This window comes from Mesoplodon densirostris, chromosome 6 (assembly GCF_025265405.1).
Source record: "Mesoplodon densirostris isolate mMesDen1 chromosome 6, mMesDen1 primary haplotype, whole genome shotgun sequence".
Classification (NCBI taxonomy): domain Eukaryota; kingdom Metazoa; phylum Chordata; class Mammalia; order Artiodactyla; family Ziphiidae; genus Mesoplodon; species Mesoplodon densirostris.
Window position 1 is genome coordinate 10,647,249 of NC_082666.1, and position 27,415 is coordinate 10,674,663.

Genomic DNA, 27,415 nt, shown 5'->3' on the forward strand with positions numbered 1-27,415 from the left:
TTGTGTTTGTGGTCACTGGCTTTCTTTTTACTATTGTAATATTCCTACTTAAAAAAATTTTTTTAAAGATTTTTTGTTTTCGTTTTTGCTGACAGCTTATAAAGCTTCCCTTTGAGATAGAATTATTTTAGTAAAAAGAATGAAATGATTGAAAAAAGAAATAGTAAACTATACTGAAGATGGTAAAGGGAAATGACAGAGATCACAAAGAGGGTCTGTACATGAATGACTGAAGTTTGAGAACCTGGGACTAAGTGATGCTCAAGGCTCCCTCCCTGGGATTCTCTCTCTGCAGCTGAAGGTGTGGCTGCAGGGTAGTGTCTGCATACCTTTGGGAATGGCTTGCTTCTCCTCTTCACTGGGAGGGGCCTGGTTGTCAGCCTGAGTTGGATTCTTCTGCCCTGGCTCATAATCCAGATCAGTTTCTAGCAACAAGGCCGATTCTCATAACAAAGTATTGTTTTAAAGTTATTAAATGTCTGTGTTATGATAAGGATGCAGACCATAGCATTTAGTCAAGACTTTTCAATCAAGATTTTGATCACGTATTTATTTAGGTATATTCCACCTTGTTGCAAAAAAAGGTATTGTGGCAATTTACAAAAATAGATAAAATACAATATAATAAGAGATCAGGGTAAAGGTAAAAGCAGAAAGCCAGAATGAAGCCAGAGTCCAGTAGGAGACCCAGTACAATTGTTAAAAATAATCTCAAATTTGACTTTGAGCTTCCCAGTAGCCAAAGCAAAGAAGAAAACCTGACTGGTTACAAAATTCCTAACAACAGTTAGTTTTGGGCTTTGGTGTAAAAACAGACCTGGTTCAACTCTTCACTCTACTACTTGTTAGATTCGTGACCCTGAGCAGCTTGCTTAACGTTTCTGAACTTGAGGTTCACTCCCTGTAATAGGGAAAAGTAATGCCAACCTTGGGGTTCCTGGGTGGCTTAGTGATAATGTATGTAAAGGTGACTTCTAGCTCTAGGAGGGTACTGCTTGGGCCCTCAGCTGCCCTTTGTCCTCACTAAGCTGCAGGTCTTCAGCCATAAAAGGGAGTTGACATCTGTCCCCTCTGTGCAGCATGTCAGAAGCATAGCTGGATTCTAACCTAGTACTCCCTAACTCCTATCCAGAGTGGTTTCCAATGCTGTCATGGAGGAAAAGGTGCTTTAGAACATACGGGCTTTCAGTAGCCCTCAAGTCATTCCCAGGAAAACCCCCCAGTCTCACCTTTAGGGCTGCCTCCCAGACAGAGCAAATTAAGTATTAAGGTCTAGAAATCTCTTGGGAGGACTCAAAGGTGGCAGCCAAAGCCCCTTCACGTAGCATGTTGTTCAGAAACACCGGAGACAACTTCCTTTGCTGTCACAGCTGAGGTCGGTAGGAAAAGCTAGCCCTCTCCTTCTTTGTTTGAAGTACCTGTTACCAACTGTAATAAATCCCACAACAAAAACTCTTCCCTGCCTCCCATCACCGATAGAACAAAATCCAGTTGTCTTGGAATTTCCTTTTCTCTGGTTTGGCATTCAAGGCTCTTTATAAACTGACCCCAACCTCCTTCTTGGGTCTCCTATGTAGATGCAATTCGTGGCTTGGCTACACTGGTTAAAAGCAACGACCACCATTTCTGGAGCTGCTGCTAGAGTGACACAGAGTTGGCAAAGAACATGTGCTGACCAGCCCTGAAAACCTGACTGTGCTACAGGCTAAGCCGCTGTGCTTGGGTAAGTCCCTTCACCTCAGTTTCCTCGTCTGTAAAATGGACACACTCAGAGTACACACCTTCCACTGTTGTGAAGATGCAAGAATATGCACATGGCTTGCTTAGCCCACTGTTGATGCTCAGGTTATATTACCGATTTGGAAACCTGGCTTTCCACTTGACCCTGCCTCCACTTAACCTCTCTGGGCTCCAGTTTGACTATCTGTAAAATGAGGAAAACAATTTTACCTACAACATAACCCACATACAAGGGCCTGAAAACAGAAGGGGCTTAGTGAATGTTTACAGGCTGCAGCCAGCATCCTCTCCCCGAGAAAACCATTTTGCTTGTCCTTTTCCAAAACTGGTCCATTCTAACTTTCCCTTTTCTAAGACTAATGGGGAAAGAGGAGCCTGAACATTTCTCACGTGGTTGGGCTGTGATATCACGAAAGACAGAGTCTTCTAAAAGCCACACCCAGGGCCAAGGAAAACGCTGGAACTTGCAGCCCCCTGAAGAGTTTGTAAGTGGAGCCCTCAGAGTTCAGTTGGGCGGGGGAGGCTGGACGTGTCCACCACTCTGAGTCAGGCCTTGCTTGGCTGGGCGTCATCATCCCCCTTTACTTCGGGAGTGAGTTACGGCTTAAACAAAACATCACCTGACAATGCCTGAAAGAAATATATTCTGCACAAAATGCATTTCTTTACACTCTTGGGTATGCAGCTGAATTTCCCAACATGGCAGCTGGGTGTTCATACATACAGATACCTGGGAGCTGGCATGGGGACAGAATGAAAGAAGCAGGGTCCGGGGTTGTGTAGCGATCAGCAGTAAATACCCCTCAAAGGTGTTGGGATGACTTGGGTGCTGGGTGGTCTCTTGCCTAGCTGCCTCTGAGCGTGGAGAATAAAGGATAAAGACAAAGCCCTTCTGGAAGGAGATCAGCTGGGTCCTGTTCCCGTGTGGCCCTGAGCCATTCTCTAAACCTTTCTGGGCCTATTTCTCCTTTGTAGATATAGGGAGTCAGACCAGAGAACTTCTTCCAGTTCTAAAAATACTGTTCAAAGCAGATGTGGGGCAGGCCTGAAGGTCTTGTCCCCGGGGCTGCTGGGTCTGAGGCTCGGGGGAGCCCACCTGTGCACCCTCAGCCCCAAGTCCTGGGCTCGGGGCAGCCCTGGAACCATTCTCTCCCTGAAGCCAGGAAAAGTCCGACCCACAGCCCCCTTTCTCCTTCCCTCCCAGCTTTCACCTCTGACTCCTCCCTGCACCCAGAAGGTCCGAAGCCTCCTCTGGACCTGGTTGCCCAGATCTCAGCCTCCCCCGGTCCCCCAGGCCAGCCCACCAAATGGCCAGGTTAGGACTGACAAGGAAGAAGAAACCTGTTTTACCCTGGTGCCACCCAGCCTCAGGCCTAAGGTCTTGCTCGTGGCTGACCTGGAGGTATCCCTGAGTGCGTATAGGTTGTGGGTTCAAAGGCCCAGAGAGAAAGGATGAGGTGGACCCCAGGCGCAAAGGCTCTGGGAGGGACTGGGGAGAGGTCCCACAGCCTGGGTATGTGGCCAAAGCCAGCACTTCTGGGTGGAGAGGGAGCCTTGGGGCCTGGCCCAGTTCCCCACCCTGGTAGAGTGGCTGCTGGCAGGCAGCTGCCTGCAGCCTTCTCAGCTGCTGCTGCAGAAACAAATGACGGCACTGATGAAGAATAAGAGAAAATAAAAATGAGTACGGGGTGGGGGGGGTCTTGGAATGGGGGCTGGTAATTTTTCTCGGGGTGTGGTTTCTGCTCAGTGGCTGGATGACTGTGGAGGTTTGGAATGTGGTCAGACAGCGGGTGGGGTGGGGATGGGGGGCTGGCCAAAGGCATGGAACAAGGACATTAGCCCATTAGCCAAAGGGCCCAAAGCCCCAGGGCCACCAACAGCTCCGTCAGAACAGGGGCCTGGGGTGGCACGCAGAGCTGGGCCTCCACCCAACACTAGTGTGTTGGTCCCAAAGGTCTCTGGTTTTGAGTAGCCCCGGGGAAGGGAGATAGACTTGAGAGAACAAGAGAAATGAGGGGAGAGGGGAGAGGGTTGGAGGTAGGGGAGAGGTTAGGGTAGAGCATGGTCAGGTCTCCTCTGTAAAATGGGCTTGCCAGATCCGAAGTGAGGCCTCAGTCTCCTCACCTGTTAAATAGGCTTAACTGTCTCTACCTCCAAGGGTGTCAGGAGGATTAAGTGGGTTAGTGCACATGAAGCTCTTGGCAGTGCTGTGCAAGTGGAAGTGATTATTACTCCACTGCGTGCTGAGGAAGCTTGACGCCGGCTGTGCCCTCTGCCTAGCACCTAGCTCCAGGCCTGGGCCCAGTAAATATTTGCGGAGGGAGTCCCTTGCAGGAGTCACTGTGGGGAGCCCCCCATGCCCACGGCCACTCCTCTCCCGTGAGCCCAGGTCTCGCTCAGACCACGAAGTGGAGGGTGTAGGTGAGCTGGTGACCATTGTCCCAGGCATAGAGCACCCGCTCCTTGGGGTTGTAGTCGATCTGGGTGGTGTAGGCGTGCTCGTTGAGGAAGGGCAGCTGCGGGCGGGCGTCGGTGCCCGTGTGCGTGTCGAAGGCGTAGGCCACGTGGCCCTCCCGCTGGTTGTAGGTGTCCACGGCGTACAGGATGCCACACACCAGGAAGCAGTTCCCGTAGGAGTTTCGCCGCAGCCACGTCTTCCACGTGGTCTCACGGTGCACCGACAGGTCGCCGGGGTCCAGGCGGCTCAGCACAATCACCTCGGACTGGGCCTCGTGGTGGTCATCCGCAGCGGGATAGATGACCCACAGGCCGCTCTCGTCCACGGCGAAGTCAATGTCCGAGTGGCCGCGCCACTTCCAGGGTGTGGTGTCCTCGTACACCGCGTCAGGCAGCAGCGCCCAGGAGGCCACGAAGCGCTGCCGCAGGTCGTACTTGATGATGTTCTTGGTGAAGGCGCGGTTGTAGTAGAAGGCGCCCTGGTACACCACGTGGCCTGTGCCGATCCAGTTGTAGGGCAGCTTGTACATGTTACTCCAGCGGCCTGCGTGCGGAGGGCGGAAGGTCACACCAGAGCTTCCCGAAAAAACCCCAGCCCACCCCAGGGACCAGGGAGGCCAGGGACCAGGGAGGCCAGGGACCAGGGCTCTTGGGTGGCCCAGCAAGGATACTGAGTGAGCTATGGGCCTGGAGCTGGGCCAGTTATCTAATCCCATCAAGACAGTCCCATGAAGGAGGTACTATTATCCCATTTGCCGGGGAGAGAACAGGCTCAGAGGGTTCAAGGTCACTGGTTGTGGAACAGCACAGCCAGGATTTAGACACAGGCTGATACCAGCCCCTGTGCTTTGTTTCAGGGCATTTGCCCATGCTGTTCCCTCTGCCTAGACTGCCATTTCCCATCCTATCTGCCTGGGGAATGCCCCAGCATCACCTCCTCTGGAAAGTCTTCCCTGATCTCCAGGCTGGGTTCCCATAGCCCTGGAGGCCTCCCTCTAGCACTATATTGAAATTGTTTCTTGAAGCCTTTGCCACGCACATCAGATTGTGCACTTCTGGAGGGCAGCTCATGTCTAAGTGACCCTTTCCCCTCATCATGTTCCAGATCTGATAACCAAATTTCTGCCCTTCCCTGCCCAGACCTGAAGGTCCTGGAAGGCCTGGGGCTCTGCTCATCTGTAAAACAGGGTGATAACCCCCACCTCAAAGATACCATGAGCAGATACACACTGGTGATTAGCACATAATAAGCACTCAACAAGTGGAATTTCTAAGTATTGTTACCCTTGACAGTAAATTACACTCATGAGGGCAAGACCACGGTCCATCTTGTTTGCTGTTGCATTCCAGCTTCTGGACTGGGGCCAGTACATAGGGGGTGCCCCCAGACTCCTCTTCTTGGGGTGGCTGACCATTCAGAGCTAGGCCAGGCAGGGGAAGTCTGGACCACAGGAAACCACAAGGCAAAGGAGGGCCAAGTCTCCATGGGGGACCCTCCCTAGGCTACCCACACCTACCCCTTGCCCATCACAGGGGTCCCTGACCTTGCTTGAAGTTTTCCAGGTTGCGGAATTCCACCAGGCTGTTTCCATAGTAGTAGTTGGTGACATAGATCTTGTCATCCCTCGCAGCGGGGTCCTTCATCCAGGCTCCCTCATGGCGCCCATAGCTGTGGTGTCTCACAGGGGGGTCCACGGCCCGGAGGGTGCCCTCGCAGCTCGCCTCTCTGCCTGTGGGGAGCAAGGGGTGCAGCATTTGGTACACAGACCCACAGACGCTGAGCCAGAGCAACAGTCCTGGGAACGTTATCTGGGTCTTACTTAAATCCCCCCTGAGGATTTGTTTGCAGCCTTATTTATTTCTTTTTTCTTTCTTCATGATCAAAGCAATGTCTGATCATTGTAGAAAACACAGAACATTCAGAAAAGGAGAATGGAGAAAATAAAAATCATTCAAAATTCTATTATTCAAAGAAATTTTTAAACACGCTGTATTTCCTTCCTTTCCTTTTTTTTCTCTGCATTTATAGTCATGCAGACATACTTAAAAAAAACCATGATTCTTCTGAATATACAGTTTTAGGTATCCTGTTTTTTCCTTCCACTGAGCAATCTCTCACATCATTAAATGGCCTTTTAATGATGTGATCTCAAGGTTCCACCAGGCTGCCAGACAGCTGTGCCCTTGAATTTATTTAACCAGTCCCCTCAGTGTTAGACCTTTAGATTATTTTCAGTTTTCTGACATTAGAAATAGGCTGCAAGGAAACCAGTTAAGCTGCAGCTGTCGTTCACATATCTGATGGATCCTTTAGGAAAGAGATTCCTAGAAGTGGAATGCACGTGGACCAAAGTAGGGAATGGTTCTGTCTTGTTATCGCAGGTAGCCAAGATGCCCTCCAGAAGGACGGGCTTGATCGATGATTTAATGAGGAAGATTTCTACCAAAGACACAAGCCAAAACTATAAACATGGAGATAAAAACAGGGCCAAAGACTAGACAAAGGAAATACAGAAGTGAAAATAGTTGCTGGATTTGATGATGGGGTTCTAGGTGACGTTTTAAGAAGAATTTGTTGGAAACACTACCTGTTTCACTGTAAACGTTGTCAAGCTTTTTCTGTAAAGATCAGATAGCAAACATTTTAGACTTTCCAGACCACATACTTCTGTCCCATATTCTTTAACAACCCTTAAAAAATGTAAAAACCATTCTTAGCTCAAGGGCTGTACAAAAACAGGCTATAGGCTGTTTGGCCCACGGGCTGTAGTTTGCTGACCCCTGTGAGGCTTACTCACCTTGGCTGGGGACTTCTGGGCGTGAAGGTGGCGTGGTGGGCAGGGGACTGGTGATGGGAGTCAGGGTAGGGGTGGGGGTGGGATCCGAGGCAGGGGTGCCAGGGGCCAAGTCCACTCCCTCAGAGGCCCTGGGCCCAGTCTTGTCACGCTCTGCTGAGTTGGGCTCAGGCTGCCTGCCCTCCACCCGGGGCGGCAGCTGCTCCAGCCAGGAAGTGCCCTTGAGGGCGTTGTCTGTGGAGAGAAGACCCTGTGCTCACATCCCAGCAGCACTGCCGCTGCCTGGGGTCCAGGCCCACCGGGTCCCAGCGCTGGGGCCATGGGGGAGAGGTGCGGGTGGCCCCTAAGGAGTGAAAGGCCTTGAAAAGTGGGAGGTGGGGAAGGCTTCATGGTCAGCGGACTGGCTATAGGCCCCTCAGATGAGTGGCCTTGGCCAAGTCCCCTGCCTCTGTGGGCCTCGGCTTCCCCTTCCGTGAAATGAGTCATGAGGTCCACCATGTCAAGCTGTTGTGTTGATTAGAGGAAAATGTGCACAAGACATTTGCACAGATCCTGGCAAATATGAGGTGCCAGATGTGAGACCCCTTTCCCTCCTAAATGTCCCTTTGTACCAATTCTTTCATTTCCTGGATCCAATGCCAGGAAGGCAGAAACCCTTGCTCCCATTTTACAGACTTTCTCCTAGTCCGCTCCCCTGGAAACACCCTCTAGTTTCTCTCACCCAGGATTTGCCACTTCAGGTAGGGAAGGGCGGGTGCAGCCAGCTTCCCGTCACCTCTGAACCCCAGTTCTCTGTCTCTGCCCCCTCGTTCATCTCCTATCTCCCATCTCTCAGCTTTCTTGGCATCCCTCCCCACTTCTTCCACTGCTGCTGGCACAGGCTTTGCTGATAGGAGGACTTTTTCAGCTCCGTGGGACTGGTTTGGGGCCATCTCTGGGTCCTCCCTGACCCACGCTTTCCTGGGTTGGAATGGATGGGGTCTGGGTAGGGAAAGATTCAGTGGCACAGAGCAGGGGACAAAAACTCCTCAGCCTCTGGGTTCCAGTCCCACTAACTCGCCGTGAAACCTGGAAGCTGTCACTTCACCTCTCTGAGCTTGTTTCCTCTGCTGGATCAAGTGCAACAGCATGTGTGAAAGGACTCAGCAGGCTGTGATGCCAGAGACAAAGGAATGGTGCTGTTGTCACCATGATGGTGTGGCCCCCAGAGATGCACTGAGGCCCCTTGCCTCCAGACAATCACCTGACTTCTTCCTTTTCTCTCCCTGCTGGGCTTCCTCTTTGCACGGGGGTTCAGCCAGGCCCTGCTGTGGAGCAGCCCCTGGAGTCTCTCGGGAACGCGGGCACCCCCTCTGGTCAGCAGGCCTCAGTGGGGCCCAGCCTTGGCAGCCTGCCAGGGCAGGGGCTTGTTCCCACGGCCCTCACTGGCAGAGTCAGATGCCTGCAGCTGTTCCTGGGCAGAGCCCTGGCCAGGGGTCAGAGGCTCTATGCCGTGGCTAGGCTGACCTGGCAGGACTCAGAGCCAGCAGCTGGCACCAGGAGCTGGGAGAAGAGGCCCCTGAGCCCTGAGAGGCCAAGAATTGAGGGGGCTCTTGGGAGACTGGTCCCTCCCAGTTCTACCCCTGGGCCCCTTGGGCATGGGCTGGGCAGAGAACCTCCCTGGAGGAGGTGGTCAGCAGGACCCTGGAGGGAGAGCAGGCATCTGGGGAGGGGCTCAGAGGAAGAACCAGAAGCCACACCAGTGGGGGTGGCCTGGAAATTTGGGTACTCTTGGAACTTTTGTCCCTTGTTCCTCGGTTCACTATTTTGTTGTCCTTCACTGTGATCGGGCAGGGAGCTATAAGAAGGATACAAGAGTCTGTGGGCTCTTCTTTGGGGGGAAAGGAGTGGGAGGTGCTGGAGAGGGCGTACACCCCAAGGCCAGTCTGGAGACGGGAGGTGCCTCCAAGGCCCCAGGTCACTTCCCAGAAGTGGTCTGGTCCCTGCGTTCGCCCGCCCACCAGAGACAGCTGCCTGGTTATGGGTCTGCTTTTCCCACTAGACTGTGAGCTCCGTGTTAGGCAGAAAGTCCAGAAGGTACAGCACGTACGTAGTGAACCTTCCGCACATCTTTCAATGAAGAAGGAAAAGGCCAGTGAGGGTGGAGACGGCTATAACTACTGGAGAGGAACTGAGTGGCCCTTTGTGTTGATTTGATCATTTCATCCCCAACAACCCCAGGAGGGGGATTATCCGACTGTATGGACGAGCAAAGGGCACCGACAGGTGACCCTTGGAGCTGAGATCTGGGGCAGTCTGACTGTCGAGAAGACCCTGGGTCCCTGTAGGGGCCCCCACTCCCCAAGGTTCCAGTCTTCTTCTAACTCACCAGCCATGGCCTCGGTCATCTCCTTTCTGCCCGCCTTGTAGTAGGTGATGCCTCGGATCACAGCCTGCTGCTGGGCCAGGGCCCGGGGCTTGGCTGTGGTCTGGGGGAATCTGCCCTTGCCCTCCTTCTTCAGCTTCTCCACTTTCAGCAGCTTCTCCTTAGGAGGTTTTGGGAGGCCCTTGTCTACAAAGCTCTTCTGCATGCTGCCATATTTGTTGCTGTCTTTGCCTTTCCCTCCAGCTGTGTCCTGGGGGAGAAGGGAAGTCTCAGATTTGGAGGATGGTAGAAGGGATGTCGCGGGGCGTCCGGAGGCTCAGCATGTGGGGGCTGGTAATGGCCATGTTGCTCCTGGCCCCGTGTCCCAGGCGCTCATGAAGTCACAGCTTTCCTCCCATAGTTACATCCATGACTGGGGTGTGCCTCAGTTTCCCCACTCAGCTCTCTAGCTCCCCTGCAGGCTTGAAGCCCAGCCTGATAGGTGAGATTCCTGTTCTACTTCCCAACTCCTGTACACTCCCCCCTGGGGGTAGACTACAGCGGTCTGCTCCCCGGGGAGGTCAGCTTCCCATCCCTGTCTCTCTCACTCATTGGTCTTTGTGTGTGGGCAGGGAGAGGTTCTCAGGCCCCAAGTCAGGGTGACCAATTCATTACAGTGTGATGGAACTTTCCCAGTGTTAGCACTGAAAGTCCTGTATCCTAGGCAACCCTTCAGTCCTGGGCAAACTGGGATGGTTGGTCACCAGGGCATTGACCTTAGGGCATGCTGTTTCTAACATTTTGTGAATTTTGTTATTTTTGCTTCCTTTTAAATGCCTCTGATGCTGGCTTGGCACAAGAACCTAGGGCCTGTGACATCACCCATGGTCAGGCAGGATATCTAGGAGATACAGTAAGTACAGGATCTAGGCCTTCTGTGCCACCGCCCAAACAGGATTCATTCTTACTGTGGAATTGGCACACGAATGAGCAGGAAGCCAGCTCTGGGTCAAGGCACTAGGCTTCCTCCCTGCTTTATCAGCACCTAGGTGGTCCCTGCTGCAGACACAAATAGCCCCATTGTCAAAATGTCAGCACGGAGGCTGAGGGGTGCAGAGGAAGAGCATGGTCTCGGCTGTCAGGCAGGCCCGGGTTCCAACACAGCCACCTTCTCTGAGTGACCCCGCTCCGTGTTTCTTCATCTGCCAAACTGGCAACGAGCATCCCTCCTCGCAGGTGGCTATGAGATTAACTGAGATAATGTCTGCGAAGAAGTCAGCTCCCTTTTTCCTCCACTCACCAACACACAGGGCCGCTGTGGGAGTGGTGGGCTGTATCCTGCACGTGGCAGTGGTCAAAGGGGCACGAATGGGACTGAAGTCTAGTCTGTACTCCATTTGCCAAGTCACACACCCTGGTATGTGTCTGTCACAGGAAGGAGCCTTTGTACAATTTATCCACCCAAAGGGGGCTCCTCCTTTTAATTTATCTGGCCTGTGGGAAAGCCTTTTCTGCAGCATGTCTGCCTACAGGAGGGCCTTTTTCAAATCTGCCCGAAGGTGTGTTGTGTGTCGGGTGGCTCAGCCTGGTGAAGGCCTTTGCTCACTTTGTGTGCTGAGTTTGAATATGGAAGGCTGGGTGTTGGCTGCAGGAGTTCTCCACCCCAGGATGGGTTGGATGAAGTGGTATTAGTTGGCTGGGGTCCCCGAGGCATTGCCCACCTACCCATGAGCAGGCCTGACCCAGCCAGGGGCCCAGCCGCAGCAGGGGAGGTTAGAAATGGTTTTGCCGCAGCCGACCTGGTTCCCCAGGACCAGGCAGGGAGGGTCATCTCTACAACCGTGTCCCTGGGCTGGAGCCCCACGTCTGCCCCCAGTTCACCTGTGTTGACAGCTCACTGAGCAGCAGGCAGCCCCTGCCCCCGCCCTGCCACGGACTCCCCCGCTGTGCCAGCCCTCGGCCCATCCCGCGGCCCCGAAGCCCCACCCAGCTGGCCCTCAGGGCCGAGGTCCTGGCACACTGAGCTCCCAGCCCACCCACCTTCTGGCCCGCCACAAGAGCCCTGGGCTCACCTGAGCCTTACTGCCAGGCCTGGGGGCCGGGGCAGCGGCGGGCGCCGCGGCCGCGTCCTTCTGCAGCAGCTGGAGGCCCAGGCTGGAGAGCTCCTTCCTGACGCCCATCAGGATGGCCGAGTGGTTCTCGTAGTGGCTCAGCTGCTCCCTGAAGTGGCGCATGCTCTCCCTCACCACCTCGTTCTCCCGGCTCAGGTTGGTCTTGATGCTCTGTGGGGGCGGGACCCAAGACCTTTCCAGCCTCCGACTGTCCCCAGCCCCGGGGGACACCCCAGCTTCTGCCATCAGGCTTTGCTGCCCAGTCTCCTGAGCAGGGCCTGGGGGAACGGGTGGGGCGTTCCCTCCCTTCCTCCCTGCTTTCCTTTCCTTGGCACTTCGCTTTCTCCCTTGAGCCTATTTTGGGAACTCTTGCATATCTGTGTATATAGCGCTCCCCATACCTTTTAGTTTGCCCCTGTGTGGATGGGCCAAAATGTATTTAGCCAGTCCCTTACGGATCCACCTTTTAAGTTGCTACCAATCTTTTGCTACTTTAAAATTACCTTTTAATTTCGCAAGTAATACATAAATACCTCTTTTTTTATAAAATACTCAAACACCGGAACTCTGTGGGGTTTTGCTATGGTCTCTGATCCCTTCCTAGTCTCCAGGCCTCCGACTTCTCTCCTGGGCAGGCTTGGCTCCTCCCACCGCACAAGCCCCACCTTTACTCTTCCTCTTGTTCTCCTGCCCTGCCTCATTGTCTCCCTACTGCTGGGGACTCTGCCTGGCTTTAGCAGCCCCTAGCCCCACTCCCACCTGGATCACAGGGTGGACAGAAGGCACACTGTGTAAGGCAGGTTTCTCAACCTCAGCACTGCTGACATTTGGGTGCTGTAGGGCTGTCCTGTGCACTGTAGGATGTTTAGCAGCATCCCTGGCCTCTGCCTGCTAGGACCGATAGCATCTGCCACCCACCTCCCCCAAATTGTGACAACCAGAAATGCCTCCAGATAGTGCCAGCTGCCCCCTGGGGAGCAAAATCACCCCCGGTTGAGAACCACTGGTGTAAGGGAAGAAAGCAGAAGGAAGCTGGGACCCCAGATTGTCGCCTGACCTCCTGCGATGTTTTTCCCTTAGGCAGAGGGAGCCATCTCCTCCTCAGTGAGGCTGTTCTCTCCGCCTCCTCCCAGTGTTGGCAAAACCTTTTTCTTTTTCTTTTTTTTTTTTTTTCATAGCTATCACTTAGTGAACAGAAGCAAAGCACAGATAATGCAAAACAGAAGATAATTTAAAAATCATTTCCTTGTGGCTGCAGAAATCATTTCTGGTTTGTTCCAGGCTCTGCAGACATACCCTCCAGATTGTCTGGCTCATAGTTGCGTGAAGTGAGTTAATATTTCCTAAGATTACCAGAGGAGAGGTCAAAGGAGGCTCACTGTAGAACCAAAAACAGGAGAGCCTGGCATGTACTAGATGCACAGGAAATACTGGTGCACAGTAGAAATTCAACAACTGTTAGCATTCTCCCGTGCTGGCATGGGTCTGGCATATAACAGGTACTCACCAAACACTTTCTGAATAATTAAAGCCACCGTGACCCCAACTTTGGGGTGAGTAAGGGGTTAATCTCCCCTCGTGGGGCACAGGATGCCCAGGTGCCCCCCTCCCTGTGGAAAGGAAGCTGGGAAAGGAAGCCTTCACGCCCCTCCTGGCAGCTGCATATCCCCAGGCTCCCAGCAGCCCAGCAGGGACCGGATGCAGGAAACAGGCGGAGGCCAGGCTGTGCCAGCAGAGATGCAAACCTCAAACCTGCAGCCTGAACCTCCATGCTCACTCAACTCTGTCCCTGTCCTCAGGGGGCAGTATCAGCCGCCCGCCCAGCCCTCCAGCACATTTACCCTGACCAGGAGAAGACACTTAGCACCTCTGCCTCCACGGTAGGTGGGTCCTTGAACAGCCATGCTACCTCGAGCCTGGCCCCCGTGGGTTTGGCCAGTCCTGCACAATGCTGGTGTTTCATGTGAATGGTTGCCCCAGACTTGTGCAATATATGGGCCCTTGTCTTGGTGAACTGAGGGCGACTGCAAGTTTCAGCCCCCTCTGCACCTCTTTCATACAACCAGCAGGTGCCTCAGTTTCTCCACCCAGCCTTCCAGCTTCCTACAGGCCCTTGAGGCCCAGTCAGACCTCTTCCTCAAAGGCTGGACCCTGTGGCCTGCATCTCCTTCTCCCAGCTCCCTGCAGGAGTCCAGCTTCTAACAGCCACCAGGGTCCAGACAGAATTGCCTAGGCCCCTTCGGACACTGCCCTTGGCCGCCAGCACTGCACCAGCCTGGCCTCTGTTTTGAGCCCTGCCCTTACCTCTTCCAGCGTGTTCATCTGGGAAGCCACCTTGTGGACGTAGGCGTGCACCTTCATCAGGTCCATGCTGTACAAGGTGCCCTCCAGGAGATCCACCATGGACTGCAGCTGCCCGGGGAAGGGTGAGGGTTAGGGAAAAGGCACAGCACGCAGCCAGGCACAGAGGGTGCAAAAGGAGCCCCACCAGAGCGTGAACCCCCGAGCCTCAGAGTGGTCTGCTTGACTAGACCCAGCCTGCTCATAATCACAAGAAAAGCTATTTTGAGCACTTCCATATGGCAGACACTGTATAGGGGCTTGAATGAGCCATTTCACTTAATCCTGAACAACCCCATGAGGTGTGTAGTGGACACTGGGGGAGCTCCATCCACATCCCCTGGATCCCTGCTTCTGTTTCTTGTGCCCAGCCTTGGCTTCCATGTGCCTCCCTTTTAACAGTCTGCATCTGTGACTGTTTTCAAAGAGCCACTTTGCCCAGCAAAGTGCCTGGGAGTCTGTGTCCTCCTGGGGCAGCCTGTAGGCAATGCCTGATTGGTGTGGGCATCTAGTAGCCCAGCATCCTGGCTAGAGTGGTCAAGATGCCAGCGAGAGTGTCAGGGAAACCTTGGCACGAGGAGCCGGTTGGGAAATCAGCTTTCCCTTGCTTCTAGTGGGTGGTTCCTCCAGCCCACCCCCTGTATGCATTCTCAGGGCCTGAGCATGCTGGTGCTCCTGTCTGGCCTTGGCCAGCTGTTTCCAACACAGTTTTACTCCCACTCTCCCAGGGGTGTTCAAGCTGTTTTAAGCCAGAGAGTTCTTCTCTGAATAGACTTTGATCTCTAAAACAGAAAAAGGGGGTGGGGTGGGGGGCTCTGGTGGAAGCAGGGGTAGGGCCTCAAGTCTTCTCCGCTCCCCTACAACCTTGTTCAGACTCCGACGGGTTGCATGGTACCCCAGGGCTCTGTGGAGTTCAGTTTAAGAACCATGCACGGAGACTCTCCTGGGCCTCAGCTTCCTTCTCTGTGAAATGGGCAGCAGGGTTGTGGAGCGGAGCAGTACCATCTGGATAGGGCTCAGCTCAGAATGGGCACACAGCAAGGCCTTCAGGAATACCAGCAATGATGATTACTATTCCAGGCGGCTAAATGGGACCTCCTAGCTTCACTTCTGCTGCCTTCATGGCCACCAAAACTGGCTTCCCAAAGCACAGCTTTGACCATGGGTCTCTCCCCTGCTAGATTACTTGCTGTGGCTCCCCACTGCCCAGGTGTGACTACTTGTCTCCTGACCCTGGCATTCAAGCCCTTCTTGATTTGCCCCTGCCACCTTCTTCGGCCTCAGCAAATGTTCACTCTGGGCCAGGCATTAAGGACAGTGATGACAATACAGACACGAGCCTTCATGGTCCTTTACAGGCTGTCCAGGAGTGCAGAGTTAACACGGAGGTGCCTGGATCAGGGAATGCAGGTGGGAACACACACAGGGGCCCAGGTCATTATCGATGGGGCACTGACCTTCTCTGGGAGTGTGTGTGGTTTAGTAAAGTCTGCCAGCAGGAAGTTTTGTTTGAACTGAGCTCTGAAGGAGGAGCACAAATCAGACAACGATGGTCGGAGAAGGACATTCCAGGCAAAGGGAACAGCTCGTGCAAAGAGCTGGAGGTGTGAAGACACATGGTGTGTTTGAGCCGAGCAACTCAAAATGTAGTCTGTGGACCAGCGCAAGTCCAAGCTGCTCGTTACCAGTCTGTGATAAAATAATTACAAAAAGCGAGCGTAGGCTTTTATAAACTTTCAGAGCCATTTGACAGAGAAATTTTATATCTGTGGACTCTAATAATACAACACTGGACTTGTATTTTGCGTGTCTGTTTCTACTCCAATTCATTTTTCTAACAATTCATTTTTACAGTATTTTACAAGAGTGTTGGTTCTTGACAGATTTTATTTTTGGCCGAGCCACGTGGCTTGCAGGATTTTAGTTCCCTTTTCAGGGATCAAACCTGGGCCCCTGGGAATGAGAGCGCCAAGTCCTAACCACTGGATCGCCAAGGAATTCCCAGTTCTTGACAGATTGTTTTAAAAACTGGTCTTTCACCACATATAGTTTGAGAAGTACAGTGTGGAACTGACAGGCGGCTAGTGGGGCTGGGGCAGAGAGGGCAGGGAGGCACCCTGGGTCACACCCACTCCACTTACTCTCACCCAGAATGTTCTTATTTCTGCTCTGCTCGAGGGACTCCTACACATCCCTCAAAGCCCAGCTGTAATGTTACCTCCTCCTCTGGGTTCCCACAGTCCCTGGGACGTCCATTGGCCCAGCACTGACCGCACTGCCATTCCTGATTACTAGGCAGTTACTGGGTGGGGCCATGCTGAATTCAGGTCCAAAAGGAAAGGGAGTGAAGAGGTGAGAGACACGCCCCCAAGAAAGGGGATCTAGAATCCCATTCTTCCTCCTCAGAGCCATGCAACTAAGGCTACATCACAGCTGCAGTTCTTAGCTTGAGGGGAAGGTTGGGGTAGAGACAAGGGGCAGGTATAGGGTGGGTTGCCCTGTTCCCCTCCACAGTGGCTTCCCCTAACCTCCTCTCCTGGCGGGGGCTGCCCACTGAGGGAGGGGGAGCCTAGCCAAATGAGAGGGGCCTCAGCTCTGTCTCCTACTGCCTGTGTCCACTTCTCCTCTTGGGGCTCACTGGGTACCTGTCGGGTACTCACTCATACTTCTACAGTATCAAGGAGGATCTTCCCTGTGTTCCTCCTGCGACCCCTCCTGCTGGGTTAATCCACCACTGCCCCACTCCAGTCCTATAAGGCTGAATAAAACCCCCCATGGCTGCTGTGCACTGAAGGGACAGCTCCCGGCTGAGAGAACTGCCCAGTGGCCTCTCTACTGGGCAAGGGGACACAGCAGAGAATTCCTGGATTCATATTTCTTGCTGTGTTATGTTAGGCAAGTCACAGTTCCTCTCTGGGCCTCAGATTCCTCCCCCAAGTAAAGCTGGGAACATAAGTTCCCTCTCCAAAGGGCTGTAGCAAGGATTAAATTAGCCAGCATTTAGGAAAAGGTTTTGTCTATCCTCATGTCAAGTATGCTTACAATTCAGTTGTTGAGAAGTGGATTTGAGCAAAAGTTGGTTTTGTCCCTGTAACTGAAGACTGGCCTATGGCTTCAGTGCCTGGAGTCTGCAGGGCCCTACTGGGTTTGGGAGACAGTGTGGTCCAGGAACTGCCAAGTTGTCAAGAGGCCACTTGGCCAAAAATTCAACCGCCACCCCCAACTTCGAGAGTTTTGGTATCCATCCAGTAGTTACAAAAATAAAGCTAAAGTTAAATTTAAAGAAAATGATTTTTAGCCAAATGTTGGGAGACAGTTCTTCCCAGGCCTCTTGCTTTTCTGCATGTCTTGCCTGCAGAGGCACTGACTGTCCTTGTTCCAGGCCATCTTGTTGCAGAGTGAACAGCCTTGGCGCATCCGGAGAGTGTTTCCCTCTGGAGCAGGGAAGGTGTGTTTGGTGCTCATTATAAGAGATCTGGATTCTCTAAGTTGGGGCTCCTCTCTTGGAAAACATCCCACTGTGTGTGCAGGTGTTATCTGGCCCTCACTGCATCACCCTGTGGGAAGTGAGTGGGAGAACCAGTGCAAGAAAGTGGAGACACTCCGACTGTGAGTAATAAATTCCTTTGTCTCTGGCTCGTGTCTATTGCCAGCGTCCATGAAGCTAGCAGGCTAACTTGTTAGCTTACAAGTAGGGTAACATCTCAGTCAACTTCACAGTTCTTGACACGAAAAGGGCAAAACAGACACATGTTTGGAAGAAATTATAAAAGAAAAGGATCCTCTCAAAAGCCACCAAATTATCTGGCTATTACAGAAAGGAAGACAGGAGAGCAGGGTGACTTAGGACACATGCTTTGGACACAGCAGGCCCCGAGTTCACATCCCAGCCCCACCAGGCCCGCCAAGCAGGGAGTTGCGCATGGCGTGAATGGCACGAAGGTGCCAGGCTGGATGGGGGACTGTGATCTCCCTGTACATGCCTATCCAAGCCATGGGTCCTGGTGGTGGGCCCGGCACAGGGCTGTGTCACCTAGAGGTGGTGCCTCTTTCTAATCTTCCTATGGTGGGGGGAGGGGTGGGGGGAGGGGTGGGGGGAGGGGATTATAAGCACAAAATTTACATAAAAATATGGTAGAGACTTGCGGCTGCATGTCATTATGTGAGAGCTTGGGCCAGTTACCTAACTTCTCCAAGCCTCAGTTTTTCTTGCCTCTAAAATGAGGACAAAGATCCCATACTTCAGAAAACGGTTTAAGAATTTAGAGAAATAATGGTAAAAAAAAAGAAAAGAGCTCAGCACAACGTCTGGCACGAAGGCGGTACGTGAATATGGGAAACGTTATTACATAGAAAACAATCAAATGCCACAAAATACTACATGGAGGTGCTGCCAGATGACCTGGTTTGGGTAAAACACAGGACACTGGGATAGATGCTACTAGGTGGCAAAGGGGTCCATCCAGGTAAGCCAGCCGAGGATGCTGCCTCCATCACTGGCTGGCCGAATGGCCTTAGGCAGGAATTGGTTTCCTCTCAGGGAGCCTCTGTTTCCTCACCTGTGAAATGGGACCCCTGCCTTAGAACGTGTGGCCTTTTCCTTGGAGGGACAGCCGGCGCCAGCCTATGCTAGGTATTCACGCAGGAGTGGGGTCCCATCCCGGCCTTTACTCCAGAAAGTCTACCTTGAGGAGCTCGGGTGCCTGTTTCTTGAGTTTCTCCATCTTCCACTCGTTCTCGCAGGGGTTGAGCGAGGAGGGCGGCGCGGTGCAGGAGCAGCGGCAGTCGGTGCCGGAGCTCACAGTCTCCACTGTGTAGAAGTCCTCCACTCGCGCCCGCCCGCTGCGCACCCGGCTGCACGCGTCCTTGCTCAGCGGCCGCATGATGCACTTGCAGCGGCAGTCTGAGCCCTCCGAGGTCATGCGCACCTGGTCCACGTCGCCGAACACCTGCAAGAGGGGCCCCGGTGAGCCGAAGGCCAGCGCTGGAGGGAGGGGGAGAGAAGGAGAGGGAGGGACAGGTAGCAGGATCCGGGCCCCCTGGCCTTTGGGGGCAGCATTAGAGTGGGCTGAGAAGGAAACAAATGTCCTTACAAGGAAATGGAAGCCTTATAATAATAACAACAATGAGAAGAGTAATGGCCGCTGCGACAAACAGTTTGGCTGTTTCTCAATAAGTTAAACATGGAATTACCATGTGACCCAATAATTCTACTCCCCTGGGTATATACCTAAAGAATTGAAAACAGGTGTTAAAGCAAGGGCTTGTACAGGAATGTTCACAGCAGCACCATCCACAATAACCACAAGGTAGAAACAACCCAAATGTCCATCAACTGATCCATGGATAAACAAGGTGTGGTATAGCCCCACAATGGAATATGATTCAGCCATAAAAAGGAATGAAGTACTGATACATGCTACAACATGGATGAACCTTGAAAAATATTATACTAAATGAAAGAGCCACTTACATTAATATCCAGAATAGGCAATCCATAGAGAGAAAAAGCAGATTAGTGGTTCCCAGGATGTAGAGAGAGGAACAAATGGAGAGTGTTTGCTCAATGGGTACACGGTTTCCTTTTGGAGTGATGAAAATGTTCTGGATCTAGGTAGTGGTGATGGTTGCACAGCATTATGAATGTACTACGTAAATGCCACTGAGTTGTACACTTCCAAATGGTTAAAGTGGTAAATTTTATGTTATGTGTATTTTGCCACAATAGTAAAAAAATATGAATGGAGACCTTTTACGGAGCACTTACTACATCCCAGGTTTCAGGTGCATTACACTCTTTAGTCATATCTGTGCATGGGGGGTATCGTTACCTCCGAAGTCCTTAGCCTGGCCTTCGAGGCCTATGTGAGCTGACAGCCTCCCTCGAGGCCCTCCTTTTGCCGCTCTTCCCTTCACTCCACTCCAGCCTCAGGGGCCTTTTCGGATTCGGTACCCTCATCCTGAAACCCCTATCCCTCTGATATTCCCCGAGTTCATTCCCTCACATTAACTTACACATTACCTCCTCCGAGAAGCCTTCCCTGACCACACACCTCCCATTTCTCTCTGTCCCCTTATCTAGTGGCTTTGCTTTTCTTTATTGCACGTACTACCATCTGAAATATCATATCTGTGTTTTCTTATTTTTTGTCTCCCCTACTCTACTGAAGGCACCTTCAGAGGCAGGAACTTGTGTCTAGTTCCCTCCTGTATCCCCAGAACAGTGCCCGCTTGGCTGATAGTAGGAGCCCTGGAAATATCTGTTGGATAAACAAGCCCGTATTTTACAGACACTCTAGAGCACAGGGCTAAGAGCATGGTATCTGGAGCCTAGACCAGTAACTGTGAGATTGTGGGCAACCCAATTTTTCTGTGCCTCTGTTTCCTCATTTGTAAAATGGGCTCCTGTCTCACGGAGTTGTCGTGAGGATGAAAAGAGTTCATATAGGTAAAGAACAGAGTCTAAGCAATAGTGAGTGTGTCTTAAGTGTGAGCCATTATTACTACAGCTAAAGAAGCAGAGGCTTAGAGAGGTGAAGTCACAAGTTCACACAGCTTCACCTGGGAACATCCAGCTGTGGATATCTGCCTCCAGATAGAAATCACTGGTTTATGCTGCTTCTCCTACAAATCTGTTTCCCCATATCCTGTGTGACCTTAAACAGGTTACATAACCTCTCTGAGCCTCATTCCCTCAGCGGTAAAATGGATGACTCTCCATACCCGGCCTCCTCATAGTGAGGCTCAAATGAGATACATGACTTCCATTTAGTGGTTTCCCTTCCCTCCCCCCTTTTCCTTCAATCCCACCCTGGGAGGCCACATACCCAGTGTCTAAGTGTGGTCACTGGTCCCTGGGGCAGCAGGACTTTGTGCCTGCAAGAGTCAGCTTGGTGAGATCAGCAGTAGGTGCCAGGCCCAGTCACCGCCTCCAGCCTACCTTGCCGTCACACACCAGCCAGGCTCTCGGAGCCCCAGCCAGCCACTGCCCTAGCTGGTTCAGCCAGCCCATCCTGGGCTTCCAGGCTCTCAGGACACAGCTATTTATGGCTCAATCGACAAACCAACACCGCAAGCCTCATGGCTACTAAGCTCTCACTGAAGCCACCAGGACCCAGGTGAGTTCAAGGCTCCCTTGGGCTTTCTGCCAAGCCCGGCCCCCATGAGTGTCCCAGGGCCCTCTGGGGAAGGGCAGCAGGCACTCCATTTCTGCTCTGAGCCCTCAGACACCTGTTTGAACCCCTGGCTTCAGCCAGACTCTGGGTGATAGCTGGAGGTGCAGAAGAAATAGAGGTACATCCTTGACCTTCTCAACCATGAGAGAAGCTGATGTAGTGAGCTCTGAGATCACAGAAAAAGACACCCATGAAGACTGCTCAGAGGGGGGCACCCCAGGGGACATCTCTAAGCACGAGTAGAGCACTACAGGGAGAGCAAGTCATATATGCAAAGACAAGCAAGGGCCTGGCACTTTGGAGGCTTGGAGGAGGTTGACTCTGGCTGGTGCCTGCAGAGAGCCTGGGTGGCAGGAGCTAAGGCTGGGGGTGGTAGAGCCCGCGCGTGGAGGGCCCTGAAAGTTGGCTGAGGATCTGGACTTATTCCTGAAAACACTGGGGATTCATGAAGGGTTTTAAGTAGGAGAGAGCCAGGGTCAGATCTGCATCATGGGATACTCACTCAGGCTGCTTTGTGGACAGACAGTGGGTGGAGGAAGCAAGCCTGGGGTGCAGAGCCCAGGGAGGAGACATTTACTGAGAACTCCCTGAGTGCTGGGGAAGTGTGGGGCAGTGGTTAGGAACACAGCCATGGGCCACCTACAGCTGTGTGCTCTTGGGTAGATTACTTAACTTCTCTGTGCCTCAGTTTCCTCATCTGTAAAATGAGGGTACTGCTAGTGCATACCCAGCAAAGGACTGTGTGAGAACTGAGAGACGGAATACCAGGAACATGTTGTAGTTGTTATTATTACCACCAAGAATCCTGACAGGGGCTTGCTTTTCCCTTTGTTTCTCCACGTGGGTGCATTGGTAGATATTCTTAGCAGTGTCCTCCAGATGAGGAAATAGCCCTGGAGCCATCAAATGACTAGTTCAAGGGGATCAGAGCCCAGGGTGGGTAGACTTGCTGTCCCCTGGAGGATGAGTGTGGGGAAGGAGGTGGCTACGGGTGGAAGCTTTGTCCTGGGTTGTCTGTGGGCGAAGTGTGCCCTGGGCCCTGCTGGGCAATTCTCCCCACCTGTGAACGCAGACAGCCAGGATCGGATGCTGTATATTCTTTAGATCGCTGCTACTACCGTAAGCCTGCCTTCTCTTTGAGATTTCTGGGCCCCCTTCCCGGCTCTGCTGGAACCCCTAGCCACCCCCCACCCACTCCCCCAGGTTGGGGTAAGAGCCCAGTGAGGGGATGTGGGTGTGTTCTGTGTGGCCAGGCCAGAGAGGCCTCTTCCTCAGGACTCGCCCATAATCCAACGCCCATCCCCACAGCAGCGGCCTCCACATCAGACCGCAACATTCCCCCCCTCCTCAGATGAAGTGCTACGTCCTGATGGGGGCGGCCAAGGCCCTGACACAGGCCAGGAGTCAGGAATGGAGTCAGAAGAGGGCCTCTGCTCAGCCCCGGCTGCCAGGAGCCCAGGCAGGCCCCTACCTCCTGTGGTTACTATGTCCTGTGCCGCTTGACTGGAGGCGGAGCACCATGGAAAGGAGCCAGGCCTGGGCTCAAATCCCAGCTCCCACGTGTCCTCCCCACATGACCTTGACCCTCTGAGCCTCAGCTTCCTCCTCTGTAAAATGGGGAGGATAACAGTCCTTTCCTCATAAGCTTGTCCTGAGGCTAAAATGAGTCAATGCATGCAAAGTGCCTGGCATAGAACAACTGTTGTCTACTTGCTACTGAAGTTGCTCCCAATAACCCTCCCTCACGTTTGTACATCATTTTCTACCTCTTTGCTCTCACCACAACCCCATCTTGGAGAGGAGAAATCTGAGCATCAGAGAAGATGAGGGGCTTGCCTAGGGTCACACAGCACAGGCTGACTCCAAAATTTAGTTCACATGCTCTTCCTTCTATGACCACCAATAATCACCAGGCAAGGGCTTCTCCACCAGCAACTGAGCTGGGATAGCGATGTTGGCCCTGGATCAGGCCTTGGTGGGGCAGGGGAAATGGGGCTCCCACTGGGCCTGACCCACCTTGCCCTTGGCCTGAGGGCTGGAGTGGCTGCCTCAGCCCCCCATCCCTCCCTGCAGGCTTGCTCAGCACACACAGCTGCCAAAGCCCCCGGAAGTGTGGGTGGCTTGTGCTTAAAATGTTCCCTAGCAATTTGCAAGGAAATCCCACAATAAGATGGCAAGAAGGTGTACTTGATATTTCTGAAGGGAGATGGATAAATCTGGCCAGAATGGGGAAGAGGGGGTTCAACCGATAAAATGTTCTAGAAACAGAACAGTTTCAAATTGTATCACCTTGAGGTTGAATCTTCACTATTCTCTCATGGCCAGCCCAGATTCACTGAGAGGCAGTTTCCATGTCCTCCTGCAGGGAAAGACCTCCCCTAGAGCCCATGGTCAGCTGGACACCTCCCTCTGGATACACCCCAAAGGTACCCCAAACTTAATCCATCCAAAACTGGGCCCAGCATCTTCTCCCAAACCCGTGTCTACCTACCTTCCTGCCCAACCCAGGTCTCTGAGCCTCCTTCTTACTCTGGAACCCATCGGTCACGTTCTTCTGATGGATGCTTCATTCTAAATATCTCCCATCTCAATCTCTTGGTCTCTACTCCCCGGCCGCATCCTGAGCTCAGGTTGCATCAACTGCTACCTGGGCATACAGGAGCCTCCTCTCTGCTGGATTAACCTTCCCAAAGCTCCTTTTTGTTGATCTGTTATTCTCTTGCTCCACAAACCTCCATGAGTTCTCAACTAGGGATGTGCCTCAGAATTACCTGGGGTGGAATGACTTGGAAAATGCAGATGCCCTGTCCTTACTCCACATCCCTTCACTCAGACTCTCTCAGGCTCCCCGGGTATTTGGATGCCCACTAAAGGCTGAGAATCCTGGAGTCCCAGGAATCTCCAAACTCCCCAAGTTCCCTATCTTGGATTTTTCAGCAGCCCCAACCTGACTCTTTTGAGCTTCAGTGTTCAAGTCTGTCAAACGGGGAGGGAGCACTGAAGTCTTAGAGTGTTGTGTGAGATCCTGAATGTAAATCCTGGGCAGGGGGCTTGGCACCCAGGATGCTCTTCCTGTGCCCCAGCCAATGGGAGAGATGGAGCAAGACCTTCCCTGCAGAGAGACGCCGCGGGGCCTCACTGGGTCCCACACTCTTTGTGCGCAGAAGGAGGACTCCATCACTGTGCAGCCCTTGCCTGCTCTGGAGCCTGTTTCCGATTACACCCACAGGCAGCAACTCCCTGAGTGGAGGGGCAGCAACACCTAAGCCTCCGGGACCGGCCTGGCCGGGAACATGTGATCCAGCCTGGGACACCACCGCCTGCCTGTGCTAGCCCTCCTGCTCCCCTGGCCCAGCTCCCACGGGCCTTGGCCTCCCCACTGTCCTCGGGCCTCTGATCAGCAGCAGGGCTGACCAAAGACCCCCTTCCCACCCCAGGATGCATGGGGAACATGAGGTGCCAGCAGCCCTTTCACAGATGGGGAAACTGAGGTAGAGACGGGGAATTCTTAGCCACATTCCTAGGACACGCAGCAAAAAGCAGGTTCCCAGAGGTCTCTGGTGCTTTGCCTGGGTTTCATGTGGTTACCTGTCTGTCCATCCTAACCTTCACACTGGGCAGCCCCTCAGATATGCCAGGGAAGCTGTGAACTCCTTCTCCCACTCCCAAGTTGGGCAAAGCACTTCCTTAGATGGAAACCCCAAGTGCTGCTTAGGAGAGACCTTATTATAAACACAAAATTAAAACACACTGAGTGAGTGAGGAGCTGGCCAAGACCACAGAGTTCCTTGGTGAGAACTGGGGTCGAGCTGCCCCTGTACCCCTGAAAGTACTGGGCAGAAGGTGAGGCTGGACCGCCCAGGAGCAGGAAGTCTGAGGAGGGGCCAACTTAACCCTTTAGGGCCCTAGGTAGATTTCAAGTCCCAGACTGGCCTTCCAAAGGGCTCTCCCCTCACCCTCAGAAAATAGGACAGGCTTGAAGAGGAAGGAGGATTGTTGGGGGAGGGAGGGTGATAATGAAAACAGCTCTCTCTACAGAGCCAGCAGGAGTCCGGCTGTGCTGAGGAATGCAGAGTAAATTCACCCATCACTTGATTTTTATTTTTCCCAGCTGGCTGAGTGGTGTGGGGTGGGAGGTGTCTGGCGGAGGGCTGTGCTGAGTCCCCCAGCTGCTTCATCCTCCAAACTCTAGGATGTGCCTCCCCACCCCACCAGCCCCAGCTTGCCCTGGGACAAATAAACACACACACACACCCCCAACCTAGCAAGTGTTTGGCTGACTCACTACATAAACAGGGTGTTGGGTTTTCTTTGTCTTTGTCTTTGCTTTTCTTTGAATGCGAGCCCTCCCCCACAAGCTCTACAGCCCTCTGCATGGCTCAGAGGATGCCCAAGACCAAATATTCCTCCCAGCCAGAGAGAGGAGAGGTGGCAGAGTGCTGACCAGGTTATCTGGGGTTTTTTGCTCACTTGTTCCCCTACCTGAGCCAGGTCAGGGAATCCTAGAAGGCCCTATACGGAAAGGAAGTTGGGGAGACAATGTTTTTCAGAGGGGGGAACTGAGGTCCAGAAACAGTCAGTGACTTGCCCAAGGTCACACAGACAAAAAACAACAAAGGGCCAGAACCTAGGTTTTTTGATCCACAAGCTAGCTGCCTTTCTATACATCCTAATTTCCCCATCTGTAAAATGGGAACGATACTCATTCCCTCCTTGTCTTTGGAGCACATGGTTAGGACTGCAGCTCACTTGTTTGCACACCCTGAGCTGAATCTTCAGGCCGAAGGTCTGCCAGTGCCCACTGCTCATATACTTACCATGTGGCTAGTGACCTCTGCCCTTTACCTGCCTGTGGACAGGGCAGCCTCACCTCCTACCCAGGAAAGAGGCTGAAGAGACATCAAGAGAAGTCACTCTTACTCTCATGCTCTGCAGTACCTCCCTCCTGCCTCTCACTTGCCCCCCAGTCCCAACCCAGCCCTCACCGGGTCATTTCTAGAACATGCTCAAGAGGTCCCTGCTCTGACTGACTCTAAGTGCTTCTCCTCTCTACATTCTGGATCACACCCCCTTTTGGGGTCTCTGTGGTAAGATTTCAAAATCACAGTATCATTTATTGGACACCCACTAGGTGCCAGAGTGGTGCTAAGCATTATCCAGGCCGGATCTCACTAATCTAGAGGTCATAAAGGGCCAAGGTCACCTAGCTGAGGGACGGAGGCGGGATTTGAACCCAGGTCTACCTGACACCAGAGCAGATCCTTTCAACCATAACTGAGAACAGCTCAGTCACTTCAGGAGACACCGTGTCTCCTGGAGGGTGCATCAGATCTCTGGCAGGAACACCAGAGGTCAGGAGAGTGGCCAGCCCAGCTGGGTTCATTGGGTCCCCCGTATGGCCTGAAAGCCTTGGCCCAGGGCCTGCTGCAAACCTAGGAGTCGCTAGGTAGCAGTTACCCAGGGGTCTGTCCCCACGTGGGTCAGCCTCCCATGGAAACTTTGAGCCAGATCTCCAGGCTGCCCCTGCCCAGCGCTCCCGGGAATCCCCTCCCTAGGCTGGGGACTGCATCTCCCTGTTTGGGCCGCCTTTAAGCTCCCAGCGCCCCTTTTCCCTGGCCCGGGGTTTCAGTACTGACCTCCTCCCCGCACTGGACTGTGTCCGGCGCCCCTTCCAGAGGCTCGGGGTCCCAAGCACCCTTGCCATCTGTCTCCAGCCCTTCTTCCCCCACGTGCTCCTCTCCCGGGGTCCCTGCCCCTGCGGTCTCCCTGTTAAGACTCCCCTCTCTGGGTCCTCTGTTCCTGGCCCAGAAACCATGCTTAGCCGGCACCCCCAGCCACAGCGCCCCCTCGCGCCAGGCTACACGTCGAGCTGCGACCTGGTCGGAGGGCCGCACGTACCTTACTGTCAGCGCGCACCGGGCTGGCACGCAGCAGCAGCAGCAGAGGCAACAGGAGCAGAGGCAGCGGCCGGGGTCCAGGCCCGGGCCGAGACCGGGGCGGGAGGGTGGCTGCGGCCATGGCGGGACGGGCAAGGCGGGCACGGACAGTGGGCGCGGAGTCCGGGAAGCGCGGGCCGCACTGCTAGCCGGGCGCCGCCGCCAGCTCTACCCGTCCCGCGCGCCCCGCGTCTGCCCGCTGCTCCCCGCCCCGCGCCCCCTCCCGCGCCGCTGGGGGCGGAGCTAGGATGAAGGGGGGGCACCCCACCCCGCGGGCCCGCTCTCAGCCGGGCCTCTTTGCCATTGGGCGGCTCTCCAAAGGGCATCCCTGCAAGGACACAAAAAAGGGTCTTGTTCGGAGCCCGCAGGAGCAGCGGGGGCAGTGAGAGGAGCGCGGGCTCCCTACATCGAGTGAGGTCCTGTTCTTTGAGATGTGGGACCTTGGACGTGTCTCTTCACCTCTTTGAGCTTCAGTTTCCTCGTCTGTTAAATGGGGAAAATAGTGCTTTCCTTTTGG

At 53.5% G+C, this 27,415-nt stretch overlaps 1 protein-coding gene across 1 annotated transcript; it reads right to left on the reverse strand.

Annotated features, from left to right (window-relative positions):
- Nucleotides 1–634: 634 nt before the first annotated feature.
- Nucleotides 635–27,065, reverse strand: OLFML2A (olfactomedin like 2A). The gene is made up of 8 exons (XM_060100861.1): nucleotides 26,861–27,065; nucleotides 18,473–18,736; nucleotides 13,752–13,859; nucleotides 11,409–11,618; nucleotides 9,361–9,607; nucleotides 6,996–7,226; nucleotides 5,742–5,927; nucleotides 635–4,741 (listed from the first exon to the last, which is right to left on the reverse strand). The coding sequence occupies exons 1-8, from the start codon at nucleotides 26,978–26,980 to the stop codon at nucleotides 4,137–4,139; spliced, it is 1,971 nt and encodes a 656-aa protein (XP_059956844.1). The 5' UTR covers nucleotides 26,981–27,065; the 3' UTR covers nucleotides 635–4,136.
- Nucleotides 27,066–27,415: the final 350 nt, after the last annotated feature.